This window comes from Agelaius tricolor, unplaced genomic scaffold, assembly GCF_023055355.1.
Source record: "Agelaius tricolor isolate 1412-34295 unplaced genomic scaffold, bAgeTri1.0.p SCAF_3, whole genome shotgun sequence".
Lineage (NCBI taxonomy): Eukaryota > Metazoa > Chordata > Aves > Passeriformes > Icteridae > Agelaius > Agelaius tricolor.
This window is the reverse complement of record NW_027269263.1, coordinates 40,728,211-40,749,472: the sequence shown is the minus strand read 5'-3', so window position 1 is coordinate 40,749,472 and position 21,262 is coordinate 40,728,211. Positions and strand designations below refer to the sequence as shown.

General features: G+C 35.9%; 1 protein-coding gene across 1 annotated transcript in view; it reads right to left on the bottom strand.

Annotated features, from left to right (window-relative positions):
- ADAMTS20 (ADAM metallopeptidase with thrombospondin type 1 motif 20) overlaps positions 1 to 21,262 on the bottom strand; it is an 88,625-nt gene that overhangs the window by 51,632 nt on the left and 15,731 nt on the right. Inside the window, exons 5-11 of the mRNA XM_071423578.1 lie at positions 9,852 to 9,935; positions 9,025 to 9,149; positions 8,183 to 8,223; positions 7,768 to 7,873; positions 6,526 to 6,672; positions 5,749 to 5,890; positions 4,344 to 4,448 (exon numbers count right to left, since the gene is read on the bottom strand). Of these exons, the coding sequence (XP_071279679.1) occupies positions 4,344 to 4,448; positions 5,749 to 5,890; positions 6,526 to 6,672; positions 7,768 to 7,873; positions 8,183 to 8,223; positions 9,025 to 9,149; positions 9,852 to 9,935 (750 nt within the window). The remainder of the gene's footprint in view (positions 1 to 4,343; positions 4,449 to 5,748; positions 5,891 to 6,525; positions 6,673 to 7,767; positions 7,874 to 8,182; positions 8,224 to 9,024; positions 9,150 to 9,851; positions 9,936 to 21,262) is intronic.

The window sequence follows — 21,262 nt, the reverse complement described above, 5'->3', positions numbered from 1 at the left end:
GAACATTAAGAACTTGCCTTTCCAAGAACTGTCCTTACCATCCTATGAAATAATTTTTTCCACTACAGGCTGAAGAGTCTAAATCCTCCTTCACAAAATGAACACTGCATTCTAATATAGACAGTGATCTAGCATTTAGGCTCTTTGTCCGTCCAGAAAAACATGTACAATAACTTGAAGGCAGATTTCAAGAAAAGAGTTTTTAAACAAAATTTTATAGCCTCAACAGTACAATTTTGATCCATAAAAATGCAAAGCATATGCTTACATCTGGGATTTTAATAGCTTATTCAACAAACTTGTCTCAGCTATTATTCGGCTGCATTCCTACAGAAGCAACATGATGAAGTCACGGTAGAAAACTCCTGCACCAGACATGTTCCAGATGTTCCTCTGTGTTCACTTGAATCATTGCTTCACTGAGAATACTATGATACACAGAGCTTTCATAAACTTAAATATAATTGCTAAAAAATTTTTCTACATTCTTATGGCAAATATAGCATATGTGTCATGTAAAGTGGGTATGACACATAATTCCAAACATACCAATTGAAGAAAGTGGCGAGGGCGCTCTAGTCAAGATCAACAGTTGGTTTTCTGTCGAAAAATGTAGAAATGCTTCAAATTTGGAATCAGTAAACCTATGGGTACCCAAACTCGTTTTTATTAATAACCTCCTTATAATAAGCACTTGGAGCCTTTCCTATGGATTAACCTATGACTTGATAAATTGATTTTGACATCTTTCAACTTATCTCCAACCAAACTTTCTAAATTTCCAGGAAAGAAACCTTGAAAGAAATTATTAAAGCATTACTTGACAGGCTATGCTCAACTTTGACTGAATGAAGGAGAGGGGTGGATGCATGCAGAACAGGACTAGAGCTCGTCTGAAATCAACCACTTCCCACACAGCCCACCAAGATGAGAAGTGGGACCCTAAGGTACATAAAAGGAGCTAAACCAGAGCAGTTAATAAAATGAGCATACAAGGCATATAAGCTTCCAATGGAGCTTGGAAAGCCATCAAACTGAAGGTGCCACCACAGCATCTCAGGTCTTCATCTCGGACAAGTTACTCAAATGACATTATCTACAAAACCCACACTATTTAAGTTTTTTCAATGTTTTCAACTTTTTCTTGCAAAAAAATGGCATTCTTTTTTTCTCCCTTGAAACTTCTAATTTTCTGAAATTATAGCTCATAGAAAAATATTTCACAGAAATCCCAGTTTACAGAAAAAAATTATGGCTTGAGCCCATACTTTACTCTGTTCTTACAGTTCAAAAAATCTGCTGCTGTTTTCCAGATGGTGAACATATTCCCCTATCCCCAACTCTGATAAAATCCATCTGATTTTTTTATACTTACTTTACATAAATATACACATAAAATTATTTATTCTTTCAGATTCAATATCTTCATGTATTACTTTGATGAAGTAATGAATGCTACGTCAAGCTATGCAACAATTCTTAATAATAATCAATTACTGGGTACTAACTACCAGTCAAGAACAGCAAACATACTTCAGAATTAGAAGGGTATTTCTTTTACTGTTCAAAGCAATTCTTTGTTGCTCTGCATCCCCATTCTCAGTTGTACCTGTATTCCTGTCTTTTATGCCAAAAGGACTAGGATGAAATCTTAATTTATTTGATTGCTATTCTGAATATTTTTAGTTGCTAGCTCAATATCCATTACATATCTACAGTGAATAGAATTGATTAACATGTCTCTAAAACACAGAAAGGCACATTCTTTCCAATCCAACTGTTACTTGTATCATGTGAATTCCTTCTTGTTGTTAAAGAGATTTTTCCAAACTTCAGTGACAGTTAGTTTTTTTCAGTGTTCAAGTAGCAAACTTCCATTATGCAGAACACTGGGATATCCCCAGGACACTGAAAAGCTTGGGTCAGAATCATATAGCTATGTCCTACCTCTCCATTCCAATGCTCAAGGAATCAAAAGAATATGGGCATATTTCTATACTCCTCAGGAATCCAGGAAGGATCAGAGTGCAATCTTTTGGAGTGCCTCAAAAAAACAGCAATAAACCACTCATGCTTTACTGGGTATTTTTGATGTTATTTTCGTATCAATAAAGACTTTTTCTGAGAATACCACTCCTGGAAGAGAGGTGTTTTCAACATTTTTTCTTCTTTGGAGGTGGGTTTTTTTTGACTCAGATATGCTTCACTAAATCCAACTGTTAGCGCAGTCCATAGAGCAAGATCCAGTAATACAATACATGATGTTTGAAATCTGAGCTTAAAAAGTTGATTCCAAAATAACAAATGTCTTAAATGGATCTTTTCTGCATCCATCACAGCAATAATGTTGTAAATGCCAAAAATAAATCAATTTAGCTTGCTGGAAAATATTAATTACAATTAATAGTCACCATCTCTTATGCCCATTAACATCAGCAGCGACTTGCAGTCTGAGCTTGAGAAGAGCTGTCCCTTAGTCAGGAACAGATGACAATTTGTCAGATTAATTAATTGCTGTTCTTTCTTACATCTTTCAGAGGTAATGACTGTAATTAGCTCTTTACTTCCTAGAGAAAAATGGTTCCACTCCGCTAATTACATAAAAAAGGTTTTTGTATTCTTCTATAAAAGAAATCCTCTGACATTGGCAAATTAGAGTCAGTTTAACTGAAGATTACAAATGAAGTTTACATAAAAGATGAACTTCCTTTCTGATGAGTGACTGATTGAAAAATGGGTTAAACGTTTTAACATCAACGGCATGCATAGGCTACAATCAAGCAAAGCTTCCACTACAGCCTTCAAGTAACTTTTTCTAATCTTGCAAAACAGAAAGAAGCCATTTGAGACAGTTTACCCACTACATTTGTTTCCATTAAGACACTCTTTTCAAATTCCTCATTAATATTGTCTTACCAAACATAGAATCTTGTAAGATTAAAAGTTATTGGGGAAAAATTAGAAATAACTGAGTGAAATGTAGCTGCCCATTATACAAGGAAATGAAATTAGAGCTTTTAATCATTTTTGAATATATAAAATTATTTTTAAAAAAATTAACATTACTCCCACATTGCCCCCTGAAGCCGATGAAGCACACTACTATATAAAATTAGCTCAACATAATAAACCACCCACACATAAGAAAATTATTGTCATACCTTACCATCTAAAATCTCAAAAATATTTATTCCCACAATACCCTGACAAATAAGAAAACACTTCTGTTTGCTGGTGGTGAAGTAAGACATGAAGAAGACAAATACTAGACCAGTAAAGAACTTAAGCACCTTATTTGAATCCACTTCCCAAACCACATACAAATCCAAAACTAAAAGCCTCAAATCTTCATTGGAAACTGCATACAACTAGCCTCCACCATTGCTTCTGTTTCTACCGAGGTTCTGTAAGTGCCTTGACTATATCTACTAATAAGATATTCATGACCCTTATGGACATCCCAAGGAAGGATATATTGTCCAATTTTACAGATCAGGATCAGCATTCAAACACTTGCAAATGAAGAAGCAGTGAGTGGCACCCTTATCACCCAAAAACTCCTTACCAAATAAACTAATGAGCAGAATATAGGAAACACAGTTTCCACTTCCTTTTTTTTAATCTGACAAAGCATTTAATCTGCACTTCAAGCAGCCAGGTAGTCTTACACATTGGGGTATAAATGAGAAGAGAGCTCCTGTTTCTAGCACTGAACAGACCCAAGTATCCTGAATTAGGTTACAATAGGAAAGACAGAAAATGAATCCAAGTTATGTGTGCTTAAGGCACTTCCTGGAGCAGGTGAAGAGCTATTGACACGTTTTCATATTTTCTCTGAAACAGATACAGTGCAGATACAAATATCTGAGATCAGATTCTAATCCAAAGACTCCCTCTTTCAAAAAGCATACACCTGTACCTAAGTGATTCATACTTAATTTGTGCTGGTTCAATAAACAACCTCTACAAGATGAACTGGGGGAAACACAGTTTAAGGATGTCATATTTCAGATAATTTTACTTTGGACACTACCAATCAAGAAAAAAACAACTTATGCATGCTGAACATTTCAAACAGAAGGAAAGATGTCAACTTTCCCCTGACTTCTTTCACCTATTTTCAACCAGTGTGGCATCTGTAAACTTTCATAATTACTCTGAACAGACAAACGGGGGGTTTTTATGTCACAAGATTACAGAACTAAGAGAAACTGCATGTAAAGTCAGGTAGACAATTTTCATACCATCAGTAGTCTATAGGCACAGTATTGCCACACAGCAAGCACTCATCTTTCTTACCTACATCCGAAATTTCAAGTACTGAGAAACAAAACAAGGCTTACCATGCCTACACCACAAGCTGTTCCATCAGCCAAAGGCATGTGCTGAGTACGACAACCCTTGTGAACACCTTCTGTGCTTGTGCACCATAAGCGTTTGCATTGTTTCTAAAAAGAAAACCAGGTTACTTTTTTTGCACCGGCAATACCATTTTAGACATTAGTTGTGATTATTTTATTGTTTTATTGATTGTGTTATTTTTATTTTCTCACACCATACAGGCTTAGGGTTTGCTATTGTACTACCATTTTATCACAGATAAAGCTCCACAGGACCAAAACAGATTTTGCTTAAGGCCAAGCAGGAATGTGGAATTTCTGAAATTGATCCCATCAGATTAATAGATAACTTCATTTTCTACTTCAGTAGAAAATTTTATTTAAAAGTCTAAGAGGTTATGGGTAATACTACACACAACAGCTTCCATTGAATCCCCCAGAAGAAGACCCTAAGTGAATTTAACAGGAATTAAGTGTACTGTCTTCAAAATTAAGCAGAAAGCCTCATTTTCAAATTGCTAAAAGACTCTTAATAGACAAATAACCCTTACGGATTAAACAAATTTATAAATTAGTTTTCAGTAACACCATCTTCAGGTGTTTGAAATCCCCTTTTCCTTTCCTTTAATTTTCTTACAAAGCCTGACCCCTCTTATACAACGTTTTACCTCACCAAAAAGCTCCACTCAATTCAGTCTGAATTTGAGCTTAAATGCTCTTCTTTAAACAGCTCCAACAAGACATACAATGCTGGTAGAGGAATTTTACAAGTTGCTCCAAAATCTAACTCTACCTGAAATCTTGTCAGCAGTGAATAAAGTGTTATATTTGTGTTTATATTGCAACAGCCACATTAAGTTTTCAAAATACAACTTAAGTTTCAGTACTAATCTGTTCAAGTTTTCTCTCCGCATCTCAGTTTTGTATACAAAACTGTGAAGCATGAAAATATTTTTGGACTCTGACAAAGTAGAGGGAATATACAATTTGGAACAAACATTTAGAAGAAATGTTTGAGATAGTCTATTTTTAAGTTATAAGTTTCTAAAAAGCATTAAAAGAAGCAGAGAAGCAAGACCTGCTAATGTAAGATATGATGAAAACATTTGCAGGAAGTGCTGAAATAAATCCCTTTAAGTTGTTGCAGGAAACTTTAGTATATGCAGCTTTAGATATTTTAAACAAATTCTCACATTCATAGATATGGAAATCAAAATGAATTAAACCTATTTTCTATTGCTATAGATTTCTCACATGTGAAATTGCAATGCTGTATACTGAACTCTTCCACTTCAAAACAATATAACCTGAAATTTTAGTTATTTCAGGATAAAATCATTCCAAAACCAGAACGTTTCAGTAATTTTTTAGCCTAGATTAAGCATGACTTTGTTTGGTTTTCACTTACCAAGTAAGGGCATACTTGTGACCCAATACCAAATGTAAGCTCACACTGCTTGTTGACATCATACATTGACCCAGGCAGCTGAGAGGAGAGATGGTATGTTTCTTCACTAGGTTTGTCAAGGAGGCATTCACCATAACCAGTACTGTTGTAAAACAGGAACAAAATGTGAATAAATCACTCAACTCTTTGCGAACCTTCTCACTATTCACACAACATTTTACACACGCACATCTCAGTGGAGTTATGGTTTTGCATGCCTACTTGCCTGTAGAATGACTTTAACTGAATTAATGAATAAAGAAATGTACCGGGTCACTTGATTTTGCTTTTTTGTATTTTGCATTTAGATCCACCAAACAAAATTAAGTGGGGTTTTTCTCATTTTTTAAAAAAGGAAAAAATGGTACTACCTAAATTATACCCATCACTTATTTTTAACATAAAAACTTTAGAAAATAAAGGGTGCCTATTCTAACCTACTAAAATAATCCTAAAGGTATTTTCAATAAAAAATACCACTACATTAAAAAAATTTTCCAAGCTTTAGATATTCAGTGCAACTTTAATGGTTATCATTCACAAAAAAAGTTAAATACATGTATTTTTCTGGAAGACTGAGGCCCTGCAAGTCAGTGGTTAAACCAAAGAACAGGGCAAAAACTATATTTAAGCAATACCTTTAAATACTTCGCAGAAATAAATGAAATTGGTAAGGGGAAAAAAAAAAAAACAACCAAAAAACTCCACTCCAAACCATAGCATTATATTGATACTTACTCAAGAAATTCAGTGATGTATTTTTGACTGCATTTTGACCAGGTCCATGGACTTGTATGATAATTTAAAGTTGGAGCCATCACGTGATATTGGTGTTTAATTCCAGCTTCTTTACATTTAAAACTATCATCATGAGGCACATTAAACCTAAAAAGCAAAAGAGATAAACTCCAAAACAAATTCAGCAATAATTAACTGAAACTTTCTTTGCTGCAGCAGCAAATGCTTGAATTTTGAGTTTGAAAATGCCTTAAAATTTAATGGGACTCACTTAATACATCTATCTGACCTTTTGGCAACAGGTATCTTTAAAATGCCTTACATAATTATCCCCCTATCCAAACGCTCCTAGTTGTATAGTGGTGGGTACAGGAAGAATTGTACAAGTAACATACTTTTTTAGCTTACCAGAAAAATTCCAGTGTTTTAGGAGTGTGTCACTTTAAAGGAACAACCCATGTCCTCAACTGAATACACAGGCCATGGCTGGTCTGTTCACAACATGCAACCCCAACACTCACATCATAACTCTTACTACTCAGAACAAAAACTGCAGAGCACATCAATATCATACTCAATGCAACTAACATCTTACATTACTATCTCAGTTCAAGTACCAAGACAAATAGCATGTGTCTAAGTGGACTTGCAGGCACAAGAAAATGAACAAGCTAGCTACTGAGCTTTGTAACGTCGTCGTTACCTACACTGTGGCATGCTCATGGAGCTAGAGTATAGCACCTTTCTGCCATCACTGATGAGGTATGCTTCATAAAATAAAATGCTGTCATCTCCTCTTATTTTTCAGTGTAAAGTATTTCTCTTTGTGTTACTCTACTGTACTCTGAAAGGATCAAACACAAGGAAGAATATTTCTGTGTTATATTAACAATTGTCTTTTCTTAAAGGTAAATTCCTAACAGAGCTAGAATACACTTAGAGTTAACATGACTATTTTGCACTACCTAGGGTATGTCCCAGTGTCCCAACCAGTTCATATGACAAAAGGACAGAATTCATCTTTTGGACAGCTTTTCCTAGAATTCAGGATACCAAACAAATTATAAAACTCACAATTTCTTAACCAGGCTCACCGCAAGGGACAAAAATAATAACTCTTCTAAAAGGCCATATCAGACTGCACCCTCTTAGAAATGCAAAGCCCACTGCTGAAAATTGGTCACATTGAAAAGGAAATTTAAAACAACAAAAAAAGTTACCTGCCAAGTCATAGGTACTTACACATGTCCAAGCTCATGTGCTATAGTAAAAGCAGCACTCAATCCATTTTCTTCACTTACAGAACAACTGCGTAGTGGGTCACACATTGTACCTAGCTCTGCTAAACCTGCAAAATTGAATCCTTATATAAAAGCTTAAGGGAATGAATTTTCACATGTTGCCATGCATTACAGTGAATGTTATGGCACTCAAGTCAAAGGTTGTGCCTCAAGTATGCAGTAAATTTACACAAAACAAACAACCACCTGGCACCAAAGTCCATGCCAGGAGAGAATAGCAACAAGAAATGGGAAACCATTATATTTGTCTGTGTGGTTTAAATTTTGTATCTCTTTTCTGACTATTCCTAAACCAATATTGACACTGATATTCTTATATATGTAAAATCATACTGATGAAAAAGAGAGTAACTTACCAAGAGTATCACACTTCTCTCTAGCTCTGCAGATATCTTCCCTTGAAAGAAAATATTTATTTCAAATCATTACAGTATATAAAAGAATATTTGAAAAGTATTTCACTGTTGCTACACTAGTTACAGCAATTGCAAATCTGATTCTCATTTTTTAATGTTACAGGCCATTCAAACCATTTTTATTCTAGTGAAAGAAGTAATTTAAATTCACCAGACTAAGCCCACAGTGATGCCTTTTATCTAGCATGCAAAGAATAAAAATTTATTATGTTCTTTCTCTAGAATGCAGAAGGTAGCTTAAGTATGAAATGATGCTGAAAAACATGCAAATTGCAGTATACCTGAAACCTTACTGAGGAAAAAATCAGTGAAAAACAGACTATTCCAGTGAATGAACATCAGAACCCTCACTAAGGTGACTGGTGTACAGGCAGAAAACATACTAATATTTATATGCTTTCCATTTTAAGCTTTTCATAGTTCTGATTATATCAGGGCTATCAGGAGCTGTCTGTCACTGCATCCTTCAGCTGACTCTAACAACACTCCTCCCCTATCACATGTATGTACCAAAACTAGAGATTTAACTTCCTTGCAACACTTTCAGGTCTAATTAATTTCTATCATCTTTAATGGAAGGATAATCAGATGCTTATCTATCAACATAGCAATGTCAGAGTAATGGCTCACATATTGATAATCAGTGGTTTGGAAGGGCAGGATAGTGTTATTCACTTATCTATGAATAATGTCAGTGGAATGGTTAAAAGATTATATAGTAAAAACAAAACAAGCATTTGTCTCACCTAGGTGGGTAACTGTGGCTATTTTAGATACTGTACCTAGTGATGAGAACAGCAGTATCATGATGAGAAGGGTGAGTATCATCCAAAGTGTTTTGTGCTTGCTGCCATAAGCAAAAATTACGCAGAGTGGTAGCTGCATTAAAAGTGATAGCTGGTCCTTCCTAAGCAAGAAATGGCCAAAAACATCAAATAAGGGCTTCAATATTCATGCACTTGCACTTACTGCATTGTCATTCATGCTGCTAATCTACAAAGTAATGACTTGTGCATGGAAAGAGTCAGCAGGACCCCACATAAGAATTCCCTCAGCACATTTGTTTGAAGGGTCAGATCTGAATTCAGCTACAAGTCATCAGTCATAAGAACCCATTATTCTAAACAATGTATGTGAGCATTTACCATGTGTTCAATATTAGAAAATATAGTGACAAGACATTCATAATAAATAAATATAAATCCGTGTATTTAAAAAGTAAGTACCTCTTACAATCTTAAAATACTACAGCTGGTAGGGCTGAAATTGTGCCACCAAAACTCTCTATAAAAACTGCCATTTTCCTGCCATGTTCCCATGAGCATAACCACACTTCAGGTAGTTCTGCCATAAGCTTTCATATACTATCTGATTTATGTCAGTATAGGTCAAATGGACTTACTAATACAGACAGGAAAATAGAGGCATTAAGTACAGGCCTTGAAGTTAACATTGCATTTGACATATTGTTTCCTATTTTAAAACAAAATTATGTAGGTTAAAAATATTTTATATTTAAACTAAAAAAAAACTTTGTAATTACAATGTAAGTTCATGCATCTTGTTTCTTATATAAGAAAGAAATCTTTTAAATATTTCTTTTTCTTACCTGTTCATTGTGAATTACAATTAATTTGACAATAACTATATTTATAAGATTTCCAATACTTGAATCTTTATAAATAGCTGCAACCTAAAGAGAAAAAAAGAAGATTAGAGTATTAAACTCACCTGGTAAACTATCTCTTTTAATGAAACAAACAAATTACCAAAGCAAACCAAGCCACCACACAACAGGTATCTCATGCATCCAACTGTACCTTCTACCCAAGGACACGGTGACAAAAAAAAAGTTTCTCAGTTTTTAATACCCAAATAGCTTCAATTCTATAGTCATTTCCAAGCAGACAGACAACATGTTGAAATGATGTACTTCCCAAAAATGTAAAAAGTACACTTATACAGTTTATTGATAAAATATCAAAGAAAGGAAAAAAGTACTGTGACTGAGAGGTATAAGCTGCTTTATATGGATGATTTGCAGAATCAATACCTGAAATATTAGAGAGTCTTAGAAAGCAACTTTGAACAAATAAGTTTTTATCTTGCTCTTAATGGAAGCTAGACTGAGCTGTAAAACTGTATTGAAAATAAACATGACATATACAAAGGTAGCTTTCTGCATTCATAAAATTTGAATTTATATACCCAACAGGCATTTTTATACATACTCTTGCAGACAGATAGTAAAATTCATGAGTCAATTCCATACACCAAAGTGAACTACTTTGAAAGTTATTTTTCATAAAAACAGTATAAAAAATTTATGCACTCCAAGTAACAGCTTCAGATATCTCATCCATGTGAATTCTGGCTTAAAGCAGTAGTCAAATGACAGCCTTATGTAAACAAGAGTTGCCACCAAACACAGAAGTACTGCCTTTCCTCCCTTCAAGCTTGTGCTAAGGCTGCAAGGCTACAAAATGATCAAGGAACTGATCCAACTGCAAATTTTTGGGGTTTTTTAAAATCACGTTTTACTGGTCAATATGCTCTCATTTCTTGTGCAGTCTCCAACACAAGTGCTGACAGAGGGAAAGGGGAAGAAGAACAGACTTCTTTCAGAAGTCTTTTGAGCCACTTGAACTGGCTCAAATTGCTTGTGAAACCACAGCCTTGCAGTGTATAAATTCTGTTTACCTGATGTCAAGTAATACTGCTAAAACTTAGAACTGATAGAGCACTGGCTCCCAACTCATGCCCCACCTTTCTCTGAACTGGAGAGAACACAATATGCAGCACTGTCCTTCATTCCTTTGTTTATAAACAAGCTGGAAGTAGAGGATTCAATAAGAGTAGGGGAGGAGCCAGAGAGCTTCAGAACCCATGTGGAGAACATATTTCAGAGAAGTACAGCTATTGTTTGCTTCTTTCCATACAGACTCCTTTCTTGGCTACTAACCAGCAAGTAGCCAATTACTCTTAGGTGGGAATAAGGAACATCTCTCAAATACTCACAAAAGGGCTGAATCCACTGGGCATGGACAAACTCAGAAACCTTTACAAAAGGTATCTGAAATGCTCAAGCACAATTTAGGCAGAATTGAGTGGAATAAACTATCATTTTTCTAATATCAAAATTACCACAATCAAGCCCATAATTTGTGTTCTTATACTTTGAGATCCACTTTGATAAACTTAGAAAGGATATTTCTGGACATTTATCCTCTCCACAGTCAAAGTATGTTCCTATAGGAACTGCCGTTTTACAATAGCACAATTATCACATCCATCTCAACTCGTGTAACTTATAGGGAGCAAATTCCATCAATGGTCAATTGAGAAGGAGAAGGGATGAACTGTTCTGTAGACATGACTATATAGAGATATGTATTTAAACATACATTTCCATACAAGACATGAAGAGTAGCTATTTCATTTCTTCATCCCTTTACTATGGAAAGAGACAGGATGTTTAATTTTCAGATGTATGAGGCTAAGGCAGATTAATTCCAGCCCTGCTCTTTCAAGTTTTATTTTTCTTCAGCAAAGAAGAAACAGAATATGGGTTCATATGGCATTCCAAAATCATGTCAGAGAGGAATCTGAAATGAGATCTGGAGGATCTTCTTATTCCAAGAATTGGAAGACACTTGTTCCAAGGATTGATTCTAACACCATTTAAGCTGATATAAGAGGCACTTACAACTGAGAATTTGTTACAGCATAAACCTATGCAAGAAGATTACATGTGTATAGCATTAACACAGACTTTTTTCACTGGACATGGTTGTTGCACTTGACCTTGTAGACCTTCATGGATTCACACAGGCCCACTCCTCAAGCCTCTCAAGGTCACTCTGGAAGGCATCCCTTCCCTCAAGCAACTCAGCCAAATCACTGAACTTGGTGTCACCTGAAAACTCGCTGAGGGTGCACACAATTACACTGTCAGTGTCATTGATGAAGATATTAAAAAGTGTTGGCTCCAATATGGTCCCTTGAGGGACGCCACTCATTACTGGTTTCTGTTTGGACATTGAGCCATTGATGATACCTCTTTGGACTGGCCATCCAGTCAATTCCTTATCCATCTAACAGTCCATGCATCAAATCCTTATCTTTCCAATTTACTGGCCCCTGGTGCAGTTACTCCATCACAGAATGCCACTAGCTTAGAAACATATCTTAATTAACTTGTAAATCAGTCTAGTTAGTGTCTGGTTTTGGAACAGAAAGCTCTGAAACTCAGGAACCAGATGCATTTCACTGGCTGTCAAGTAAAGAGCATGCAGGTCATCTGAGATAGTGACACAATCAACAAAAACCAATACGTGACTTGTCCAGTACTCTAAGGCATATATATCAGGTAGAATAGGCAAAGGGATTGAGGACTGAATGGGAGAGTTAACTAGGTTCAGCTAACACCAAATATTGCCTGAATGCCTAAACTGTGACTTTAAATGTGCAGTGCAAAATTAGCCTTAAGTTTCCCAAATGCCTCCTCTGCTATAGTACAGATAATTTCTGCTCCTGGGTGATTAGAATGATCCAGGCAAGGAGTTAAGGCTGGAGCCTTCTTGTAACTAAAACTTAGCAGTTCTTGTTCATGGCTGCAGTAGTCCTTATACTGTAGTTGATGGATGTTCCCTCATATACATTATTAGTTCCTTGAAAAAAATCTTTTACTGTTGTGAAAGTGCTTTCTGTCAAGGTAAAATCTGGAAAAATAAAGGAGGCAAAGAAACCAACACAAAACACAGAGACAAGAGTCCTCCTTCCTGCCTGTTGACCCAATGTCCATTTAAAACATTTGAGCAAGATTGTATCTTCAAAATACAAAACTAGTTACTCATACCTCAGAGGAGATGCATTAGGCTGAGTAAGTATATGAGAGAAAAATATCTCATTTCATGCCTGAAGAGAATCTGTTGCAGGACTTTCAACACTATATCTATGCAGCATTTGAATTATGTACTGGTTATCTCTGCAGAATAGCTGAGGACTGAAATAATGTCATGTAGATGCCAGAGGTCTGCAGTTCCTGCCAAAATCTGAAACATACCTGTTTCCATTATGAGAGAGAGTAAGTTCATGATAAATGTAAAATAACACTGCTCTCAACCCTATGTTTGAGTCAAACTATGGATCCTTTGCCTCATGAGCATGACCTCCAAACATTTAGTTAATACCACTGCTTTCAAAAGATCAAGAGCAAGACTGTATGCTGATAACAAGATGCTCTTACCAGCAAAGTTCAGTATACATTCTCAGCATTGTTGAACAACTGTGAAAAGTCCTGAAAACTGATAACCACAAATCAAACTTGAAGATTTACCTAAGGAACTAGGCAGACAAAAATAATCCACTGAGACTTGAAATTTTACAATTATGCAGGAAACTATCAAAGATCTGGAATATAATATCCTTATTTTCAGTGAAAAAAAATTAAGAGGTAAGTAGTCCCTGTTCCTGTATTCTAAGGATACTCCTCTCAGTCATCTCTTATTGGAGGCATTCCTGAAAAGGGATGATGAAATGGGATAGGAATTTAATAGCATATACCATTCCTTTACAATTTCCAGATCCCCTTGGTTTACAGTGATCTAAATACAGGCTTTAGAGAAGTAGGAGGTAATAGCCAAAATAAAGTGAAATTAGTTTCAAAAGATTTTTCAAACTCTTAAAACCAGCCTTCACATCAGAATACAATAAAGAATGGGGAAAAAATATAAATGAAACTAGTTACACTTTAGTGGAAGGATCACAGCTTTTATTTTCAAGGAAGTGTGAAAGATTAAGTCAGACAGCTGTGGCTGCCAGTTTACTGGAAGCAACTTGGCCACACAGTTTAGTTTCTCTTGAAAATCCTGTTGCAACTGTCCATGAAAGTGTGACTGAATAGAGGCAAAATGCCCTATTTAGAAAAGGTGCTGATAAACAAGCAAGTACACCTAGAGGCTGGAAGGCAAGTAAATGATATATCCAAATCCAATTGGATACATCTTGTTTAGCTCTTTTTTCCTTCCTTTTTTCACTCCTAAACGTATCACAAGACCTCTTTTTCTTTCCTCTTGTCTGGTACACACAAGCATGGTACCAAGAAAATACAAACATTCATATCCCCTGAAAGAAACACAGCATCACTTCATAGCTTGTATGTCTTTTGTAGGCTCCAGAATCTTCTATGTATCACTGTAGTGCTGAAAGCATGTAAGATATCCAGGATCGGGAAGATTTCTCCTTCACCTTTTCCAGTGTCATACTGATTCTATCATATATTTCATAAGACCCAAAAATTGTCTGAAGTCATGAGATATATGAGCAGCTACTGCTTCAGAGAAAGAACCATGTTGGTGCTACTCCTATTCTGTGGCATACATATTTCTGTACAAAACTGGCTTCCACAAGCAGATCCTAATGGCAGCAAAGACTTCTCATGCAAACAAGTATACCCATGCCTCAGACTTCCCAATTTTTTCCCCTCTAAGTTTTAGTTCATCTACTGCCCCCTCACCCAAGTCTTGTTCAAGCTACTATCCCCTCAGTTAATCAAGTAGAGGTTCTACATGTCACCTCATGGAGTGCCTTAGTGGAAGCAAAAGGAAAGAATACATACCTGCATTTTAAAGCCTGAGTGGCCTTTTGTGTTGGTTTTGGCTAGGGTAGAAATATTGTCTTCATCCTAGCTGGTATGGGGCTATGTTTTGGATTTTTACTGACCACGGGGTTGATAATACAGAGATGTTTTTGTTTTTTCTGAGCAGAGCTTACACAGAGCCAAGGCCTTTCCTGCTTTTCTTACTGCCACACTGGGAAGGAGACTGGGGGTGCCTGGGGGGTTGGGAGGAGACACAGCCAGGACAGGTGACCCAAAGTGACCACAGGGAGATCCCAGACCATGTGCCATCGTGCTCAGTGTATGCACTGGGGGAAAGGAGGAGGGAGAGGGGGACATTTGGAGTGATGTCATTTGTCTTCTCCAGTAACCATTACATGTGATGGGGCCCTGCTCTCCTGGAGATGGCTGAACACCTGCCTCCCCATAGGAAGCACTGAATTCTTTGCTTTCCCTATTAAATTCTTTGCTTTCCCTATTAAACTGTCTTTATCTCAACCCACGAGTTTCTAGCTTTTACCCTTCTGATTGTCTCCCTGATCCTGTTGGCAGGGGAGTGAGCAAGTGGTTGTGTGGGGCTTAGTTGCCAGCTGGTGACACTCCATCAGGAATTCCTGTTTTCTGTCTCACCTCTAACTTGTAACTGAGATGGGTGTAAAGATAGACCTTTAATATTGCAGTAACTCAGAAGATGGTAACAGTCATGATCATCACCATCTACAACTGTTCAATGAAAACACATACCACAGTTAGATCACATCAAATGCCACCATGTACAGCACAATGTCAATGCATCCTTCCTTTCAGAATCTAAAAGAAATGACCTTCAAAGATCATTTCAGAAGACACAGCCATTGACAGGCTTCTCTAGCTGTTAGAAGCTACTCAGAGAAACACTGAGCTGCTTGGCAAGATTGTCTCCTTATACTCCTCATTCCTATTCTTGTATGAGATGAGTCTCAAGCAGTTTAAAGGAAGGCCTTTGTCATAATTGGACAGTACCAAGGCTTCACCTTAGGAACACCTCTTGAACTACTGAAGAGAAAGTCATAGAGACAAGTCTAATTATTGAACCAACAACAACAATCACCACCTAGACAAAAATAGTAGTAAATAGTACTAACAGTAGCGAAATGTAAAGACAGGCAAGTATGTGCCTGCCCACATACTGCAAAATAAAATCACTTAGTTAGGAAAAGACCCTTAAAATTATTGAGTTCAACCAAACACTGCCAAGTCCATTATGAAAACCTACTCCTAAGCGCCACATCTGCAAATCTTTTACTTATCTCCAGGGATGGTGACTCCCCTGCTTCCCAGGGCAGCCTGTTACAATGCTTCACAACCCTCTCCATCACAGAATTTTTTCTACACCTTCCTGGTGCAGCTTGAAACCATTTTCTCTGGTCCTTCACTTGTTATTTGGGAGACAAAACTGTTCCCCAACTCACTACAATCTCCTGACAGGTAGCTGTACACAGTGGTAAGGTTCCCCTGAGCCTATTTTTTTCCAGGTTAAATGCCTCCAGCTCCCTCAGCCACTCCTCATATGACTTGTGCTCCAGACCCTCCATCAGCCTTATTGCCTTTCTCTGGCCATGCTCCAGCACCTCAATGTCTTGGAGTGAAGGGCCCAGAACTGGACACAGCACTCAAGGTGCAGCCTCACCAGTGCTGAGCACAAGGGAACAATCACTGCCTTGGTGCTGCTGGCCACACTATTTCTCATACAAGACAGGATGCCATTGGCCTTCTTGGCTACCTGGGCACATTAATATCTCTGTATTAGTTGGTCAACCTCAAGATGTAGTGAGGTATCATTATGACATTTCCTATACAGGCATCCTGGAGATGCAATTAAAGGACAGTCACAACTAAAGAATAGCTGGCTTTTATACCCCCACAGATACCCATATGTCAAGATAAATAAGAAGGCCAGTTTGGAGAATTTATATGAATGATACTTTGAAAATAATTGTTTCCAGCTATACATATTTATTGGTGAATAAACAAATACCCACTTTCATTTTAACCATGCCAAAGATCAAGGGGTTTTATATACACAGAAGAAACATAATAAGGTATATCCTTAGCTTGTGCCAAGAAAAATATGCCTTGTGCTGGCCTTCTAGATTTTACTGGATAAGAGATAAAAAGCACTAAACATTCCTGTAGCTTTAATACTAATGCAATGATCTGAATGAGAAAGGGGAAAAATACACTACTGAGGTTCAAAGGAACAGATACAAGGAACAATATATTCACCCCTAAATTTTGAATGCAACTATATTCATTGCTTTTCAGATGGTAGCAATACAAATTAAATTATGAACCTATAAAATATTTAGGTCTACTGCCTATTTTTAAATGATGACTGTAGGCAAAATCAGTATGCCAAATATTCTTAAAGGCATCAATGTTTACCCAGTGTGTTCTGAAAAGATGAACTGTTAACTATTGTACATTATGAACTGCGAAGTATAAAAACAGTCTTTAAATTCACCCCATATATATTAAGATAAAATAATTTGTCTGGTTTTAATGATGGGACACATTGGTGCGCACGCTCTTCCCATATAGGAAATACTTCATGGTCATTGCTTATTATGATTGCAAACAAAAGCATCAACAAGACTCTTACTAGAAAATTTTTTTAGTGTTAAGACCTACTAATCGCTGCCTTCTATTACATATGTCAGTAAAAGATGGTAACCCTAAAACTTTTCTAAAGTTTTTGTCTTAATGAAAATCAAAAGCACCAGCTTTTAACAGGATATTATAATAGTACTGTTTTACCATGATACAACACCCCTTTATGGCTGCAAGTTAAATGATTTAAATTGATGTTGTCTCAATCCTGTCCTTGAATGCATGGCTCTCCCCTCCCATGCTCTGACTTCAGCATTCCCATGACTAGGCCATCAGAGCTGGCCATTGCAGCCCTACCACAGGTGGTTTTATATGTCATGACTTCTTTTCAAAAAGGCAAGATTACAAAGTTTTTCCTTCAAGCAGACTAAGAACAGACCTAGTAGAGTTTTTTTTCACTACCAAACAAACTATATAAGCAGTACAGTACTTAAAAGGATGTCAATAATCACGTTATTGATTCAGAAAATGAGGACAGTACCTCAAAATGTTTAATGGAACCAAATTTCAGGTGGTTTTGAATTTTATAGTAAACTTCAGTGTTTTAATAAATTATCTCAGTTGCTAAGATCAAGCCTTCATGTCTGGGGCTCTGAACTTTCACAACATAGTGTAAGTCCTCCAGTTACTAAATCTATTCAGGCAGTGCCTACTGCCTGCTCTGCTGATACAATACTTGGAGGAACAAGAAGAAACTGTGCAAATTAAGCAATTAAAGTATTCTTATTGTTTTATTTATTGTTTCACATTAAAGAATGCCACTCTTTGTGTTGAAATACAATAAAATTTTTCATAAAATCCTATGGCAAAGGTACTCCTTCTATCTTGAAGTACATATTTCAATCAGAAGGAGTAAATATTTCCAAGATTTAACGTAAGTAATGTGAGTACTCATATTGCCAACATTTATGCAGTTTTAAAGAAATGAGATGACTTGCATGCTGAGAGCTAAGCCTTTTCAGGTTGAATTGGATGAGTGACAAGACATTTAAAACCCTAAAAATATTTAGCAGTATACTTCAGTTCTTATTTTCCACTCATAAAACAGCAGCAAGTTTACTTTTGGTGGCTTTGTTGATGCTAAAAAAAGCCCCAAAGAAAATAAAAGAAAAATGGGCGAGGATTTCAAAGGTTCTTCTGGGAGCTAGATGTCTAAGTTTCATTAAATTTAATGTGATTTATATGCTTAAAGTTTTTAGGTTTCTTTAATATCCAAGCCAGAACCAAATAACCTTAAAAGTTTCAGAATTATTACAAGAGTAAAGTATAATGCTTGCTTCAATTAAAATGCCAGCAACCTGACAATTTCCCATAAGAGAAGTTGCTTGACCAGATACAAGTACCAGTAAAATTTAATAACCGAAGCTATCTGTATAATGGCAGAAAGGATAAAATTTAAAAGTTTCATTTCTTTCCTTTAAGGCTATCAAATAAGACTAAAAATGGTTCCATTTCAAACACTAAGAGGCTGTGGGTCAAGAAATCACCCACTAGCATACTGATAAATTCTAAAGCAGATTACATAGCAAAGAAAGGTAGTCACTTGTTTTCCTATCCTTCACATTTTTTTTACTAGTTTACAGAAAAATAACTGTTATGGATAAGAAGTGATAGAAGGCTGTATATTCATTCACATTATTTGTGTGACTAATATCTGTGTCAGGAGAGGGTTGGATTAGATGACTTCCACTTGTTCTGTGATTCCAAGCCATTGCTGAAAATGCTTGGAAGGAAGCAAAAGGAGAAGGGATACAAGTTAGGAGTTGTATTTTGTGGGGGAAATGGAGGCAGCAGAAGGGAGAGTGCACCGAATTAACTGAACTGTAAAGAAAATCTTTTAAAAATAAGAACTGAATTTATACTTTTGATATCTGCATTTATAAAAGCTCAACATTACTAGAAATAACATCTTAAGAAATTTTTGTTTCAAGATTACTGTCTTCTGCATATATATATATATTTATGTGGAATAGAGCTGCCAACAGATGCAAGCAATAGATCATACCACCTACAGAGGTATTCAGAGATATTAAACTCACATTAAAGATGTAGTGACCTATTGAAGGCTATTACCCTAAAGCCAGCAATAAGTGAAAAACCCTAGTTTTACAGTACAGATAGGAAAGCACAAGAAAGAAATGACAAGTTTTTTAGAAGAGAACTGGTATTCTTTCACTCATACAGTATATGTTAAATACTAGATCTTAAAAACAGTTCATGTATAGGCTATCTTTAATAGCAATTATACAATGCTTATCTTATTCACCTAAAAGTCCAATTGTGTAAGACAAATATGGCACTGTAAGGAATAGTACTTGAATGTACAACATCTACAGATGCAGGAATAATGATTTCTTCTTAAAAAAAAACATCAGGAATTACCTATAATCACAACAAGGCCTCCTGAAAAAGATATAATAAATGTTCCATTTCATCTTATTGTAAAGTTATCTAAAAAACAGCTTCTATTTTAAAGTAACATCTTTACCACTTCACTTTGTTCCTTAGTAAACCTCTTTAATAAAGGAAGTAACTATAAAAAAATTGCATCTTAGGGATTAATTGTTTCAAAAGGAATTCCAAACCGAGTCTGTACTGTAAGAGGCAAAAGAACTTTCAGTATGCATTTTTTTTGGTAATACATGAACTTTCATACCTTCACACCACTAAAAGTGGAAAAATTCAGAAGACTTACAATAACATATGCTAATCTCCCTTAAAACATTATTTTTCTTACAAACTAATTAAAAGAAACTCCTGTTCTAAATTTACTTACCTACATCATCTGTGTAATAGATGGCAGCAGCTCTACTGTCATCAGCTGGAGATGTGGATATTAGAGTGAGCAGAATTCAGCTCACTTCTCTAAGTGCCTATTACCAGGCATCCCTTCACACACTATAGGTTATCAGAATGCACAACTGGCAGATGCAACACATGTTTTACAGGAGACTTGCATAGCTTGCTGAAGCAGCAGCTGAGGCCACATCAGATGTCCTACAACATCCTAAATGGCATGGGGCACTTCTATGAAGCAAGTTAATTAATCATGGTAAAACTACAGTGCTATTCTGTTCATCCAAAAGTACATGTCTGTAACTGGTCAAGTTAAAAGCCATCTAAAAGCAGATGTCTCTATAGATACTTATGTGATAGGTGCTTTAATTTGCTACCCCAAGCTAGATGTAGTTTCATATAAATTAAGCTTCCTGAATAGATGTAAGGACAGAAATCTAAGAATAATTACAATGCAGAATATGCATGCCTTTTCCTAACAGATGATTCAAGTGATGTCATGGTAAAACTTTTGATTTTAGAGCTTACTGTACTATATTCTAAATCATTTTTGGTTCAAGAAACAATTTACCACATAAAGATCACAAATAAATTATACCAAGTCAAAGTATGACCCATATTAATCTGAAGTTTCTTGAAAAATTGAAAAACTAGGATTACTATAACCAAGCTTTTTTTTTTCACAATGCCATTTAATATCTGTCTGCTGTAATTAATATGTATTTTTCACATCCTGAAGCTTAAGAATTCTTCTAAAGCAACAAAAAATCAGGAAATGGATCTCATAACTTCATGTACACATGGTACACTGCATTGAACTGAAAAGATCCATAATCTTAAATTTTGACCCATCTTTTTTATTTATGTTTATGTAAACTCTTTTTATTATACAGAATTTGATCAAACCAGAAGACAGGAAAGTTGCAGAAAAGAAAACAACAGAACAGAAATAATTA